Source organism: Phaseolus vulgaris, chromosome 11 (genome assembly GCF_051622355.1).
Source record: "Phaseolus vulgaris cultivar YP4 chromosome 11, ASM5162235v1, whole genome shotgun sequence".
Lineage (NCBI taxonomy): Eukaryota > Viridiplantae > Streptophyta > Magnoliopsida > Fabales > Fabaceae > Phaseolus > Phaseolus vulgaris.
In genome coordinates this window covers 6,025,350-6,040,347 of record NC_143508.1, presented here as the reverse complement: position 1 = coordinate 6,040,347, position 14,998 = coordinate 6,025,350, and the positions used below count along the sequence as shown (strand labels likewise).

At 32.0% G+C, this 14,998-nt stretch overlaps 2 protein-coding genes across 5 annotated transcripts; one reads left to right on the top strand and one right to left on the bottom strand.

Moving 5' to 3' along the window:
• Nucleotides 1-1,222: 1,222 nt before the first annotated feature.
• LOC137821900 (putative leucine-rich repeat receptor-like serine/threonine-protein kinase At3g14840) lies at nucleotides 1,223-12,159 on the bottom strand. Of its 4 annotated transcripts, none has more exons than XR_016517151.1 (24): nucleotides 11,967-12,101; nucleotides 10,980-11,154; nucleotides 10,780-10,851; nucleotides 10,623-10,691; nucleotides 9,823-9,894; nucleotides 9,670-9,741; nucleotides 9,422-9,493; nucleotides 9,223-9,294; nucleotides 9,043-9,114; nucleotides 8,885-8,959; nucleotides 8,687-8,758; nucleotides 8,397-8,471; nucleotides 8,137-8,199; nucleotides 6,464-6,529; nucleotides 6,347-6,382; nucleotides 6,202-6,242; nucleotides 4,349-4,724; nucleotides 3,818-4,013; nucleotides 3,579-3,725; nucleotides 2,941-3,059; nucleotides 2,637-2,847; nucleotides 2,285-2,516; nucleotides 1,914-2,064; nucleotides 1,223-1,723 (listed from the first exon to the last, which is right to left on the bottom strand). XR_016517151.1 is itself a non-coding variant. In XM_090296965.1 (24 exons), the coding sequence occupies exons 17-24, from the start codon at nucleotides 4,577-4,579 to the stop codon at nucleotides 1,328-1,330; spliced, it is 1,689 nt and encodes a 562-aa protein (XP_090153091.1). In that variant the 5' UTR covers nucleotides 4,580-4,724; nucleotides 6,202-6,242; nucleotides 6,347-6,382; nucleotides 6,464-6,529; nucleotides 8,137-8,199; nucleotides 8,397-8,471; nucleotides 8,687-8,758; nucleotides 8,885-8,959; nucleotides 9,043-9,114; nucleotides 9,223-9,294; nucleotides 9,422-9,493; nucleotides 9,670-9,741; nucleotides 9,823-9,894; nucleotides 10,623-10,691; nucleotides 10,780-10,851; nucleotides 10,980-11,154; nucleotides 11,967-12,131; the 3' UTR covers nucleotides 1,223-1,327. The 4 variants fall into 4 exon arrangements, 2 of the variants coding, with proteins under 2 accessions (XP_090153091.1, XP_090153092.1); XM_090296965.1 differs by having other exon boundaries at nucleotides 2,285-2,522; nucleotides 11,967-12,131; XR_016517152.1 differs by lacking the exon at nucleotides 6,202-6,242 and having other exon boundaries at nucleotides 2,285-2,522; nucleotides 11,967-12,159.
• Nucleotides 12,160-14,283: 2,124 nt separating this feature from the next.
• On the top strand, nucleotides 14,284-14,678 carry LOC137822755 (ATP synthase small subunit 6, mitochondrial). The gene is made up of 2 exons (XM_068627780.2): nucleotides 14,284-14,526; nucleotides 14,632-14,678. The coding sequence occupies exons 1-2, from the start codon at nucleotides 14,406-14,408 to the stop codon at nucleotides 14,676-14,678; spliced, it is 168 nt and encodes a 55-aa protein (XP_068483881.1). The 5' UTR covers nucleotides 14,284-14,405.
• The last annotated feature ends 320 nt before the right edge of the window (nucleotides 14,679-14,998 follow it).

Sequence of the window (14,998 nt, the reverse complement as noted above, 5' to 3'; positions counted from 1 at the left end):
CTAAGTTCTATCCACGAAGAAGAAAGAAATGCGCGAATTATTCATATTTGTATATAATGAATTAAATCGAAATGGGAGTTTTCTTCTTCTTCTTCTTCGTATATATACAATGAAAGGTGAGAAAGATAGCTTAACCATATCAGTTTCTCCTTTAATTTTATAAATAATATTTCACATTTTTTCTCACCATTTATTTAAAAATAAAATTTATAAATTATGAATAAAATTGAATTAAAATTAATTTTCTTTTTATAAAATTTTCATTATTTTTTTAAATCTTATTTTTAAATAAATAAATAATTTATAAATATATAAAATAAATAATTTATTTTGTTAATTCAAAATTTATTATAAATACACTAATAAATAATGTTTTATTACATTTCCAAATTTCTGCGCACATCTTTTATAACTATGTAATTAAAATTATATTTTTAATTTATTTAAAAAAATGTATACAAAATATGAGAGAGAAAATGAAAAAAAAATATCTAGTGTCATATATATCGAGTCCTTTATGAAATGTGTGTTTTTATTTCGTGTTTTCATAAGAAAATATTATAATCTTATGAGGCTCAATGTGAATCCAATAACAGATTAACTCTTCTGGTTAATTATTTTACTCTTATAATAATTGTTCTCGAATGGGGTTGGGGTCTAGGAACGATTGCTTCTGCTTCCACCTTCTTCGATCTGTCACTGCTACTTCAAGCTTCCTCTTCACCTTCTTTCTCTTGGTCATCTGATCTCACAAGCGGAGAGGGTACCTGCAGAAGACACTCCAAAGCTCAAGTCAGTCAAGGTGTCGGCACTCGGGTGAGTACCGTAGATAATGACGTACTTGGTTCTTGGAATATGCGCTATTTATATTACCTTAATGGACCTTTGTTGATGGACCGAATTAAGGGGTTAGTTCATGGTTAGGGTTGTGCTAAACAACCCTTAATTGTGGATTAACTTTGCTGACTTGGTCAACCCATGACTCGCCGTCATGGGTCAGTCGGTCACGTGTTGTCGTGTGACCTTCTCATTGTGGTTAAGTGGCCGAATAGTCAAGTTCCTGACCGGCCTACTGGAGTCGTTTCGATCGTCCGAGTACACTAATTATTTTAAAAATTATATCTAAATGATTTATAATTGACTAAAAATAATATAGAGTTCTTTAGGTATGGAATGTATGACAATTAAACTCATCTGAATAAGACCACTAAGCATGAATCAGTAGTCACAAAAGGATCTATAGAAGAAAGAAATGAAGTACACACAAACTCATGACAAAGTAATTACAACTTACAAGTCCAAAGCAACATCTGCTTTCTAAGGTTTCTCACCAATCCCTTTTCTCCCAATATGAGGAATTCATGTCTACAGGATATAGATCTGTTACAGATATAGAAGAAGTGGCCAATGTGTCATCCACTGAGAGACTCTGATTGTTGGTCTCACCTAAATTGTTTTCTTCTATCTCTTGGTAATGTTGTAGTATTGCTTCCAACCTCTTCCCATCCAATGCCTCACTTGACTCTGAAATGAACTCCTGGACAATAGATCTACCTTCAAGCATGCTTACCACTGAGGACATTGTAGGCCTAAGGGAGGCACTGACATTGGTGCATGAAAGAGCCACATTGATCATTGTGGTAACCTCCTTTTTGTTGAAGTCCAAACCCAATCTACTATCAACTAACTCCATTAGATTATCACTCTCTTTTAGCATATGTGCCTGGTAAACAATGGTCATCAAAATGATATAATCTTATCTATGCTGGATTCTAGTATGATTCTAGTCCAAAGAAAATAAGTAGTCACAAGGAAGATTCTACTGTCAAATTTGATATTATATGGCAACTGTGAAAACTGTGGTTCTTAAAGGAAAATAACATTTTTGTTGAACACTTCATGGAAGTACTTACCCAATCAAGAAGATGGAATGATGTCTCTTTATGTCGTTGAATCATATTGCTCCTCCCACTTATAATTTCCAAGGCAACAATTCCAAAACTATAAACATCTGCTTTGTCAGTCAAATAGCCATGCATGGCATACTCGGGAGCCATGTATCCACTGCACACACACAAAATTATTAGCTGCATAACGTGTTGATTGCTCAAGCTTTTTCATTCTCAATTTCTTTTTAATGCCCAACTACTTGACTAAATCCAATTCAACATGGTATGCAATTTGGTAACCTCTCTGTTTTATTGCTTCATAGTCTAATCATATCATGCATAAAAAACATTTCTTCATAAAATCTGTATAGAAAAATCAAAATATAGAGACTCACTAAGTTCCAACAATTCGAGTGCTTATGTGGGTATTGTCCTCTTCATCGAGTTTGGCTAAACCAAAGTCAGATATCTTTGGTTTGAGATCTTTATCAAGTAACACATTAGTGCTCTTGATGTCCCTATGAACAATTTTCAATTTCGATTCTTCATGGAGGTATGCCAAACCTTTGGCAATACCAACACAGATTGTTTTCCTTGTAGGCCAATCCAATTTTATTTGGTGTTCTTCTGCACCTTCATTGGTGAATGCAATTAAATTACACAAAAATTTCATATGCATACACAAGTTAGAAGATGGGAAATATCATAGAAGGGGCAACTGAAATCAGCCTCATAAGAAAAAATTACCAAACAAAGCGCGAGCAAGGCTATTGTTTTCCATGTATTCATAGACCAACAATAATTGATCTCCCTCGACACAACATCCATAAAGTTTAACAAGACAAGGGTGTTGCAAAGCTGAAATCATGCCAAGCTCATTTAGAAACTCACGATTCCCTTGACTTGATTTGGAAGAAAGCTGCTTGACTGCTATTATTGTACCATCTGATAAAGTTCCCTGCATATGGAGCAATGCAACATCAAAAAGTAATATCTTCAATTAAAATAGATGCATAATAATTGAGGGGATATGCCATACTGTCCAAATTACCTTGTACACAGGACCAAACCCTCCTTCTCCAATTTTGTTGGCTTTGTTGAAGTTGTTTGTTGCTACTTTGATTTGTCGTAAGGTAAATATACCCATTTGCAATTTTAAACCCTTTAGCTCTGTCAATTAAACAAAGAAAAACTGTAGATTTCATGTGGTCGAGAAAATTCTATATTATTAATACTTTTGTAACCATTGGCAAACTGGATCAATCGCACAAACAAATCACTAGTGGTTCATAAACAGAATGATGGACACTAATGAATATAGAGTCATTAATTGGTAGCATCTCTTTAGTTCTATGTATATATCCAAGCTTAGTTACCTTGTCAATGAATTCACTTTGTTACTTGTGGAATTATCACCATTATGTTTGAGGAATGAAGAAGCAAGAATAAAAGACCAAGAGAAGTGAAACATAGAGTAAACGAGTGTGAGGGTTAGAATCAAGTGTCTTGAGTTACAAAAGAGTGTTAATAATAAAAAGTGAAGTTTGCTTTTCAAAGAACTTTAACTGCATGCCTGAATTTAGGTGCGAAAATTTATGTTGCGTGCAAGAGTTCAGTTTTGTACATTGAAAGTCCTTAAGTTGAAGCACAAAGCTTTTCATCATCATAGAATAAGTTATTCGCAATTACCTTTTGCTAAAGAACTTTTCTGTCCCAGACAGCCTTTCCACCTAAGTATACCAAATACCAGGACTAGAAAAACTGCTACACTAGCCACAATAGCAACCACGGCACCTGCAGACATTCTACTTCCGTTTTCTGAGGGAGGGATGAAGTCTGCTTGATTATAATAGAAAAAATTATTATATTGCATGGTAACATCCAGGTGCTATATGAATATCAAGTACTGAATGAGAAGTACAACTCACTGGGATTTACAGAAATAGCTGATATGAGAGGACCATATACTGATTTAAATGGAATACCAGTTGTCCCTTTCCCAGCCCAATATAGGCGGATTTCCAACGTGTTAGTACTAATCACAATGGTAAATGATTTTGTGATTGCTTTATTAACTCCTCCTGCTTCTTCTGCAATGTTAAAATTCTTCAGCACCAAATTTCCCTGAATGAAAAGGAAACCAACCTTAATGCCTCATAGTGGCTACAATTTTAAGTATGCAATATCCAAATTTCTTTAATTAATTGTAGTAATCAAATTCATGAATGAAATGAGGTACCAAGGTGGGAAAACTTCTCCAGTTGATATGTGATATTTTGGGTATTCTAATGTTCCACATGGAGTATAAAAGGACATATCTATCTCTAATCAGATTTCTTTTTAAAATTTGAAGATATGGAATTTGAACATGGCAACTTTGACTAAAGGGTTTTTCAATTTCATGAAATGAAATACTCATGACAGACAAAATAAAACTACAAAAGTTTGAGATAATTTACCTGAATGTAGACATCAAATATGCGCCTTCCTAGGCTGTTATATGTTTGATCTTCAGTAAACATGACCTCTGCAAAGCGTAGATTTACCGTGTAGTTTCCATTTCCCAGGCAAAATCCATAATAAGTAAGAGAAATGGGAGAAACACGTGCATCCATGTATAACTCAGCATCATCCATGAAAAGCTTAGATTGATTTAGCCAAATATAATATTCTGCACGGTCATTATCCATGAAGTGACCAGTGCTGCTAAATCCCCAGTTTTTTCACTTAAGTGGAATCTTGCTGGTCCTGCATTATCTGTATCGTCATCATATGTTTCATTTCCATTGACTGTTACTTGCTTTCCAGCACAATTTATATGCAGAGAGTATGATTCTGGGACAAGCATATTAGTGAGTAAAAAAGGTATTAGACATATATGATAAGTTTGCACTATCCCCAAAAGCAAGACAGATCAGAAGAAAACGAGTCAATAGTGATTATAGATCATCAAAATTCCAAAGTTCTATTTGTACTATTGTGACATGTTATTTGGTTCATAATGCAAAATGATTAGTTTATAGTTTTCACAGCATGGAATTTTGGAAAACTCGGTTAATAGCAATTTTGTAACTTCACTATAAGATTTTTTTAGTGTGGTATTTGATAAGTGTGATAGCAAGTAGTTATAACATATGTATTGGACCTCTTTAGTTGTATTTATGATATAGTCTTTTCAATTGGTGTTAAAAATCATTGTTAAAACATTTTTTTTTCTGTAGAAGTGATTACTACTTATTTCGTAGATTTTGTAGAGAAATAAAGGCTTGAAGTCATGAAAGGTGAAAGTCAACATTGGAGTTTTTCGCCCAACAACTTGAAGCCTCACCAAGAGAAAATGACTTTGAATTTGCTGGGCTAGCAATGGATTTGTTGAGTGAGAGCTGAAACTTTGCACCTTTTACAATGTTGTCTTTTACCTAGAAAACAGATAAGCTCACCCAACGAGAGTCTACTTTTTGGACGTGATAAAAAAGAGAGAACTTAACATATTGCATGGACTTTTGGAGGGAAAAATAAAAAACGTATGTTTGGAGCTACTGAAATGGAATGAAGGAAAGATCCAGGAGGACCTCCAACTTCAAGCTAGTCATTTACTTTACCATTTCTGTACTTTAAATGTCTTGGAGTAGCTAACTCCCCATTTCATTGGGATTGGATGTAATGAATCTCTTCTATATGTAGTTTCTCTACTGCAATACAAATCTCTTCTCATAATTCTTGTGTTCTTCCTTGATGCTTAATGTTGTGTGGCTTGATCATCTATGATTTGGGTTGCTTCTAAACATTGGAAATGATTTTAGAACTTGGTCCTCAAGATTGAACAACTTAGGGATATAATATTAGACACAACCTATTATCTCTTGGTCATTCTATAACACTTGATCTTCATGCAAACTTAGTGTAAAAAGTAATAAGGAACTGATGTGTTTCACATTATTTTAGGTATATATTGGATAGAGAAGTACATTTATAAAAGTTCATGAAATCCAACCCGGTAAATCTTTGTCCGTGTGAAGTAATATCATTTAAAGTTAGTCATTTTGATGCTTTGAATTTAGAATTAACTCTACTCTTCAAATTTAATAAATCGATGCCTTTAAGTCTTTAGTCGAAATTTAGTGAAATTGCATATTGGCTAAACTTGTGCAAATCTCTTGACAAACGATACTTGGACTTTTCAATATTACTAGTTTGATTTGGTACACTTGCTAAAGAGTTAAGAGCATTCAAACATGGTAAATAAGTAAAGGTTAGTGACAATTTAACTTTGTATAAAAATTTGTTATAAAAAAAGAAAAGTAAAACTTACTTTTAGGACAAGCAACACTTTTTAAACATGAAATGGATTCTCTGAAAGAATGACCAAAGTAACAAAGCTATTTAGCATGATCCCATCATATAAAATTTAAAATGACCATATGAAAGGGAAATGTCAAAAGATATATCAAACTTACGAGCTATTGTCCATCGAGGAGCTTGCAAACAAGTTCCTATGGGATACAACAGAAAGTTATGACTCAGATAGGCTCTTTAAGTTGCAAACAAATGTTCTCATATGCAAGGATTCTTACACATTTCCACGTTGACATGGCTGCTGCCCTGAGTTTTCCATGCTAAAGTTATTGTACGAAAGATCTCTGGTTCAGATTTAAAATTTGATTCAGAAAATCAAACAAGATTCAAAACAGATAGACTTCATGAGACTGGTAACTAGAAAGAAATCGATTACAATTAGTATAGTAACTCAAAGGTGCCTTCAGGTAAACAATTTAATCAAGCACTTGTCTGATAAGCTCTTAAGACATTAAGGGTCATGACATAATTTTGAGCATGAAACATGATGGAATGAACTAAAAGAAGTGTGTATTGATAAGGTTCTCCAAGAAAGTTATTGAAATAAGCCAGAAGGAGCCGTAAGTTCCCCTTAAGTTCTTCCAAATGCCCCCAAAATACTAAAGTTTTTGTTCAAAAAACACGTTGTGCACAATCTAGTTCCACTGCCAAAAAGTTATCAAAGTGACTTTCATCATGGGTAAAAGTTAGCAGAAAATGATTGCATAAACAAGTTAGAGTAGAATGATAACAGATTAACTAAACAAAGAAGAATAGTACACACAACCTGGATTCTTAATCCAATGCTTTGCATTAGAAGTTATAATTAGGACTCCCAGATGCCAAGAGTTTTAAGACTACGGCCTATACTGGATTTATAGTTGGTTGGAGGTGTTGGTGGGTTTGTCACGGCCTGCAGCTGGTGCAAGATGGAAAGGACATATGTGCTTGTATGCCAGGGAGTCAAAAGAAATGTTAAGGACATGATGGAGGATTCTGTTTTGATGTGTCTTATAACATACCAATAGAGGCAGGGTGTATTTGATGGTTTTGTAGCTGCAGTTTGCAGTGCTTATAGCATTCCAATACGAGCACGGTGCTAGCTGGAATAGGATGTCTAGCTTATGCAGCAAACATTATCTATCTATTGCTTCTGGGGTGTTTGTTCATCTCTTTATTCTTGGATATTCTTAATGTGATTTGGTTTATGTAAAAGGTTTGGGATACCCCTTTTGTATCCCTCTTAATTTAATTTCATTCTTTGCTGATAAAAAAAAAAAAAAAAACCTGCCTCCACATAGATTTGGACAACATGAAATAGAGGGGAGATTAGCATTTAAACTTTTAGAAAGTTAGAAGAATATATGACTAGCCTGTAGTAAGTTCTGAAAGAAGTATTGTTTATCAAGTTATCATCAAGGTGAAAAGAATGGTGTCTATAAATGTTGGTCTGAGTAAAGGTGCTAGGTTTCTTTAAGCACGTGGTCTTAGGTTCATTTATAGTATTCATGCAAAATAAAATGACATTAGGAGAGGTCACAGGTAAATCAAGTTACTTAGATAGTTAGATTAATCTAATAGGCAACTGAGCACAACATTCTATGAGATATAAAATAACTGCAACAAATATTTAGGGAATTACAATTTGTATATCAAAAGTCTAATCAAATTTTATGTTTTAATCATACATAGGTGATGGTCAAGTACTGATACAAACAGAAATCATACAACCAAGACTAGGTTTTTCACATAGAAAATAGAAGGGAAGATAAAAAGACGAAAGACACATTTTACAAGGGAATAAAAGACAGCAAATGATATGCTTATAAAGTCTCTTTCCCCTTAGAACTCATTAACTATTCAATTTAAGGAATCATAACATAAAAATAAAAACCACTGGAATAAAACTTACACATTTTTATCTTTCTCTGCCCATGCAGGTACAGGTCCCGTGAGGATGTTTCCAGTTAAATATCTACAATTAAAGAATACAAAGAAATTACCATGTATAAAATTTCTGATTTATTCAAGTCCTAGAATCATGGTGAAAATTCTAGTAATATTGAAACATGCTATTTCTCCTAAAATGAAAGTGAACAGCAGTAATTGGTTACCAGAAAATGCCAGCCCAGTTTAGAGGAAGAAGAGAAAAGAAATTAACAAACTTCTTACATATATTCTATCTTTCTTAGGCCATACTCAAAGCTGCTTGGAATTTGTCCACTTAATTTGTTAAAGCTGAGGTCCCTGAAAAAAATTGCAACCAGATTAAGCTGAAAGAAATTAGCTTAGAAAACATTCTATAAACTCAAGGAAAATTGTAGTTATGTTTTTTGAAGCATTGGTACAAAAGAAAAATACTATTGAAATTTAAAAGTAATACAAGAACATTGTACTTAAGCATATTAAGCATTGGTATAATTAGTTGCACTTAAGCATATTGGGAGAGTAACAGAAGTTACAAGGTTTGTAAACTAGACATAGTCCCAAGATGTTCAGGTATGGTTCCATTAATATTGCAACTCCTCAGAATTCTGCGAAACAGTAAGATGGACAACAAAAGGAAATCAGTATTGTAATTTCCTTCTTCTGAAAACATTGCCTTACTGAGTCATTGTCCCACAATGTGCACAAAGTATTAATTGATGCAATCAACTCACAAAATTTCCAAATTTGACAGATTGTTAAGTTGGGGAAAAGGAAAATGGTCTGATCCGTCTATGTCACTAATTCTCCTGCACATCACATTTTAAGCACAGATAAACACAACTAGAATGAAAGTAAATTTAAAGCTTACTACATAAGATACCAGACATACAAGTCTGTTAAACTTTCAAGTAGTGAAATTCCAGAAGGAATTGGCCCACTTAATCCAGTTCCTTGAATCACTCTGTCATAACAAAAGAAAAATTCTTTGAGATCAAGGGTTTGTGTTCCTCAACAATCATGAACAGTTAACATTGGTACCACTGTAACCGAACAAAAAATAGATTCTCACAGTTTCTGGAGACTTGTCCAGCTTTGAATAAAATCAGGTATCTTTCCAGAGAACTGGTTGTCCCCTAGTCGACTGCATAATGTGATGACAAGAAACAAAACAAAAAGACTTTAGCTAAAGATGGAACTTAAAACAACAGTATATACTAATTTAACAGTCACTAATCAGTGCATTAAAAGTAACAAATTGGGAAGCTTACACTTCCTGCAAGGTAGTGATTCTTGCAAATGTTGCAGGCAACTCTCCAGTAAAATTGTTGGAGGTAAGTAGCCTAAACGTATTAAAAACAACAATAAATTGTCAAGAGAAACCAAGGTCTTCTAATTAAACTAAACTGCTATTCAATGAGCATTGACATTTGATATTTTAGAACAAAAAGGAAAGATAACAACCCAAACAAAGTACTAAAGTTGAATGGAAAAAAAGAAAGCAAAATAAACGTCATACAGTCTTTGAATACTTGGAAGATTCCCAAGCTCACTAGGAAGATTTCCAGAGAGTTGGTTGAATTCAAGGGTCCTATTCACATAAAGCGAAAGTTAAATCCAGATGAGGTGATAAATGCTTAACAATGCATGGTAACCAGAAAAAGAAACTCACAAACTTTGGAGAGTGGAGATGTTTGCTAGCTCTGGGGGAATTGAACCCGTTAGTCGATTAGCACTCAGAGAACTATCATAAATATGAAACATCTTGGCATGCATTAGCTTCTTGTTTCAATAAATTAGTACATCACAACGAACAAAAGAATGTATTACAACAAGTATTGTTAGTATTTCTTTGATAAATGATCACCAATTGCAAATGTGACAGCAACTACCAGGTTTTGTGACCTCTGTTGCAATTTTTCCACTAGTGTTAGTATTAAGAAGTGTACTTTAAGCTTAATTCAATTTTATAAAACTGAATTATAAGGTGAGGTTTGCACTCACTTATATACCATGAAATATTTTATAGTGACCCAATAGTGAATGACCTGATTAGGTCAATCGTTATAATTGACTTTGATACCATATTAAAAAGTAGAAGTCTAACTCAATCTTATAAAACTGACTTATAAAATAAGGTTTACACCTATTTATATACTATAAATGTTCTTATTTTTTTTTCTTAACTCGTCCACGAAGTTAATTACTCATAGGTTTCAATCGCAGTAATATATTTACTGAAATAGCTAGCAATGACCCTTTATAGTAAAAATGTTTTAAAAAATGAAATATTTATTATAATTCTTAAACTGTGTGAAACAACCTTAAATCACAATACTTGTGAAACTGAGGGAATAAGAAATAACCTTAAACTGCAGTTTTTATGAAACAGAGGGAGTAGTAGCAATGGTACGTGCATGTATTTATAGATTGGTGAAGAGTAAATTGACAGAGAAACTAAAGAAAGTGTACATGTGGACAATATTCAATAAGCCCCACTCCAAAGGAATTGTCCCATTCAGGTAATTGCGACTAAGGTCACTGCAACAGAGAGACAGTGTCATGCAAAATTGAAAATTACAAAACACATTGTTGAATTGAAGTGAGCAAAAGTTAAAGAATATCATACATTTCTTGAAGGTACGGTAATCTAACCATTGCTACTGGGAGAGTGCCTCTGAGATTTTGTACTTTCAAAAGTCTGCATTCTCATTTAGCCAATTAAATGTATTTAATTTTGTAATTGAAATTGAAAGACACATCTAATGATTTTGGTAGTGAGAACAATATATGGAAACTTTGAAGAAAAAAAGGGAGTGAGACAAGTACATGTTAGTAACATGGCAGATTGTGTCATTCTCAAAGGAGCAATCACAGATAACATTATTTTCTGTTCCTCTCACTTTAGTATGTGATGTCCAATTGTGTTCTCCACTGCATGGATCAACACTGAAGTCCCAATCCTTCTTCCCAAGTGTCTCACCTATGTCTTTCAGAGCTTGCACTATATGTACAATGATTATTAAACAACTCAAATAATGTTTGTGGGTAGAACAAAATGCATACTCATTTGCCAGAAAGCTCAATTTGGATAAGTATACTTTTTGTTTCTTAAACTTAAATTAAGTTGGATTATGATTTATAATTTAAAATTAATCTTTTTAGTTAATGTAATTATAAAAATAAAAAACTTTTTAGTTCCTCTGTTCAAACATTTCGTACTTAAATATTTTCAAACTTTAAAGAGTAATTTATACGTTTCAAAGCTTTTAATTATGTCCGGGTTTAACCTTTTCGAAAATTGATAAGCATAAATTACTTTGATTTTATGGGAACAAAGTTTGTTTGATTCTTTTTATTTTGTGAATTTTCTTATTTTTTTTTTATGAATCTTGGCCGAAAAGTTAATTAAAAATGGTTAAATATATTTTTGTCTTTGTACTATAATATGAAATTGATTTTTGTCTCAAGTCCAAACTTTAGACCATTTATATATTTGTAACATGAAAACAATTGAGATACGTTGTTATGCATATGTGAAATTATTGTTAGATTTTTTCAATTGGTTTATGATGTAGAATTTCAAATTGAACCAATTTCACATATAGAATGACTTATTCAATTATTTTCATAATATAATATGAAATTGGATTTTGTGTATGTGACTTATTTCAATCATTTTTATAGTATAAACACACTTGAATAGCGTAAAGTTTTGGATAATATACAGAAAAATACAAAAATTAATTTCATATTATATTACAGAGAAAAAATATATATTTAAAAAAAAAAACTGCTTTGATTATCTTTACATACCTTCATCTTCTGGGAGAGTAGCTCCAAAAGCTAAAGAGACAAAGCAAAATACAAGTAGGAGCTGAAGGAGGAAGAAATGAGGTGAAGCCATGCTCATGCTGTTGTTGATTTCATGATGGAGAATAGCTTCATGAGAATGACAAAACAAATTCAATTCAGAGGAAAGATATATACAGATTTTAATACAAAGTCAACTCTCCTGAAGAACTTCCCACTTGGTAATTTTATAAGTGCTTCAGAATGAGATTGCCATTTTAATCAATGAAAAAAGAGAAAAGGATAGTGACCACTGGCTGACACAGTAAAAGATGGAGAATCAAGTTTCTTCTTGGTTGTATATTTGAATGGTAGGTAGTTGTATAAGTCATAATAATAATAATAAGCTTTGTTTTTGTTTGGTTGTTGTTATGTCATTCTTGAGGTATTTGACATAGTCATGCTGTAGCTTGTTTGTCTTAGCAGGTTTACCATAAAGTTTTACTTGCATAAAAAACAGAAAAAAAATTATAATTTTACATTAGCTTATATTATACGCTCAAGAAACCAAGTGGCTTAAAAATTTAAAGAATAAAAAAACTATTTAAAATATGTTATAGTTTATGGTCATGTGTATATAAGTTACGAGAGTAAATGGGAAAGTTCAGGTTGATCTTATATGGTAAGGCATTTCATGTTCATGTATGTTTTTTAAAGTTTTAGTTTTGATTTTTAAAACTTCAAATATAGCTCCAAACACTGTTTTGTTGGTTAGAATGACGTTTGAACATAAATTCGTTTGTTAAAGGAAAAAAAACTCATGATGTAGTATATTCTAGGTGTTGTTATTCAATTATATTTCACAATCTATATTTTATTAAAGATTTAATTAAGTTTTAAGTTTCGTAATTTTTATTTGAGTTGTTAATTGTTTCCATTAACTACTTAAATGATTTATATTTTACATTTTAGTTCTTGTTATTTAATTTTTATGTTAACTGAGTGACATGATTTTTATATTGTTTTATTGATTACTTGTGTTAGAAAAAATGAGATTATATGATTTAATATAAATTATATTATTGTTAATATAAAAGGATAAGTAATTTTTATTGTTTTCATTGAAAACATATTGATAACAAGAGACTAACATAGTGACTTACATCAACATGATGATAACAATAATTATTTGATCATTGTGGGTGATGACGTGAAAATCATTAGAGAGTATGAGTGATGATAATATCGTTGTAAATAATGACATATAATAATAAAGTCATTATCTAACATATTTTTAATGAAAAATAAAAATTAATAGTCATTTTATATTAACGATAATATCAAAATATATTAATTACAAAATCTCACAAATTTTAGAACAAGTTGAATGAGAGAAACTTAATCGAAAAATATAAAAAAATTCAATGTCCAATAAAACAAAAAAGTTAATAGTAACTATGAAGAAGTTTAAATTTAATTAAGTCTTTATTAAATAAATAAACCTAAATTCAATTGGAAGAATAATACATATATTATAGTTTGTAAGTTTTATCTTTTATTTAAACAAAACCACCATCAAAGTACTACTGTAGAAATATAATTGCCTTCTTGGAACTCAAACTCAAAATGATTGCTTTTTTCTCTACCTTTATACTTCTGTCATTACCATGATTTTTTATATTCCAAAAATATCCTTTGTAATATTTTAAATTATATAATTTAATTTTTTTTCTAAATTCATAATTTATTTAAAAGGCTTTTTTCTGATTATTTTATGAATTATATAATTCGGAAGTCTTTTCTAATATGAGATTAACTTCTGGATTATATAATATAGAAGTCTTTTTTCTAGATGCATAATTAGTTTTCGAGTTATATAATCTAGAAAAAAATTTTAATATGAGATTAGCTTCTGGATTAAATAATCCAGAAACTGTTTTTAGATTATGTAATCCATAAAGATTATGTAATCCATAAGCTGTTTCCAAATTATATAATGCAGAATATCATTTTTTAAAAGTAGACTATGGATTACATAATTTGGAAGTTATTTATGAATTTGAGATTAACTTCTGTATTATGTAATCTGAAATACATATATTTTTTAAATTGTTATAAATTTATGGAGTGACACAAAAAGAATAAAAATATATTTTCATGTTTTGTATGGGGTGGCACAGGAACATATGTTTTGTATGGGGTGGCACAGGAACATATGGAGGTACAGGAAGAAGCAGTCCCTCAAAAGCCAGAGCAGCCCAACGAACATGCCTTCTCTCTCTGGCCCTTTTTTGAAGCCCAATTAAATTTGGATTATATCCACTTGGATTCACAAAAAGGTATAACCAGGAAACCCTTTCAGATCTCCGATTCGGTAGCAGCGACTACAATAACAAAGCAGCAGAAGCAAGCTTGAGAAAATAGCATTGCATTAACAGCAGCGTTGATAAAAAGAGGTACAAAATGCGAAAGTTCGATCCATGGCCCGTTTTTTTCAGGCGCGAATGGAAACGGAACTGGCCTTTCCTCGTTGGATTCGCCGTCACCGGAGCCATAATCACCAAGTTTTCCCTCGGCCTTACCGGTAAATCACCACATCAATTACTCTCTCTTTTTGATGAATTTAACTGTGTTTTCTCTATGATCGAATCGTAATTCACTAATTCACTATCTCGTTTTCTTTTGGCAGAGGAAGACGCTAAGAATTCGAAGTTCGTTCAGGCGCACAAAAGGTAACCCTATCTGCGAGGCGTTTTCATTTGTGTTTCTGTTCTTTAATATTTCGTACGAGTGTGTTTCTACTGTTTCCAATTGTTGAAAATTTAAGCGGGCGAGGTTGTTTATTTGTCTTGTGTAGTTTATGAATTTTGTCTATTGGGAAATGGCGATTCCTCTTTGATATTTTGCTGTACGTATAATGATACGTCGTTTTGTACCGTGTTAGCAATTCAAAGTGGCGAATAGAGAAAGATGAGAGAGATATGGAAATTCACAGATTTATTCTAATAATCGATTTGCTCTCAATTCATCCTATTTGTACTGTTTACACTCGACTT

Excerpts from the sequence above, each read along its gene's own strand:
- LOC137821900 (XM_090296965.1), bottom strand. The coding sequence starts at position 4,579 with ATGGATAATGACCGTGCAGAATATTATATTTGGCTAAATCAATCTAAG. Across the intron at positions 3,726-3,817 it reads AGCTATTTCTGTAAATCCCA|ACTTCATCCCTCCCTCAGAA; the intron begins GTGAGTTGTACT and ends ATAATCAAGCAG. Across the intron at positions 2,848-2,940 it reads GGTTTGGTCCTGTGTACAAG|GGAACTTTATCAGATGGTAC; the intron begins GTAATTTGGACA and ends CTCCATATGCAG.
- LOC137822755 (XM_068627780.2), top strand. The coding sequence starts at position 14,406 with ATGCGAAAGTTCGATCCATGGCCCGTTTTTTTCAGGCGCGAATGGAAA. Across the intron at positions 14,527-14,631 it reads GTTTTCCCTCGGCCTTACCG|AGGAAGACGCTAAGAATTCG; the intron begins GTAAATCACCAC and ends TTCTTTTGGCAG.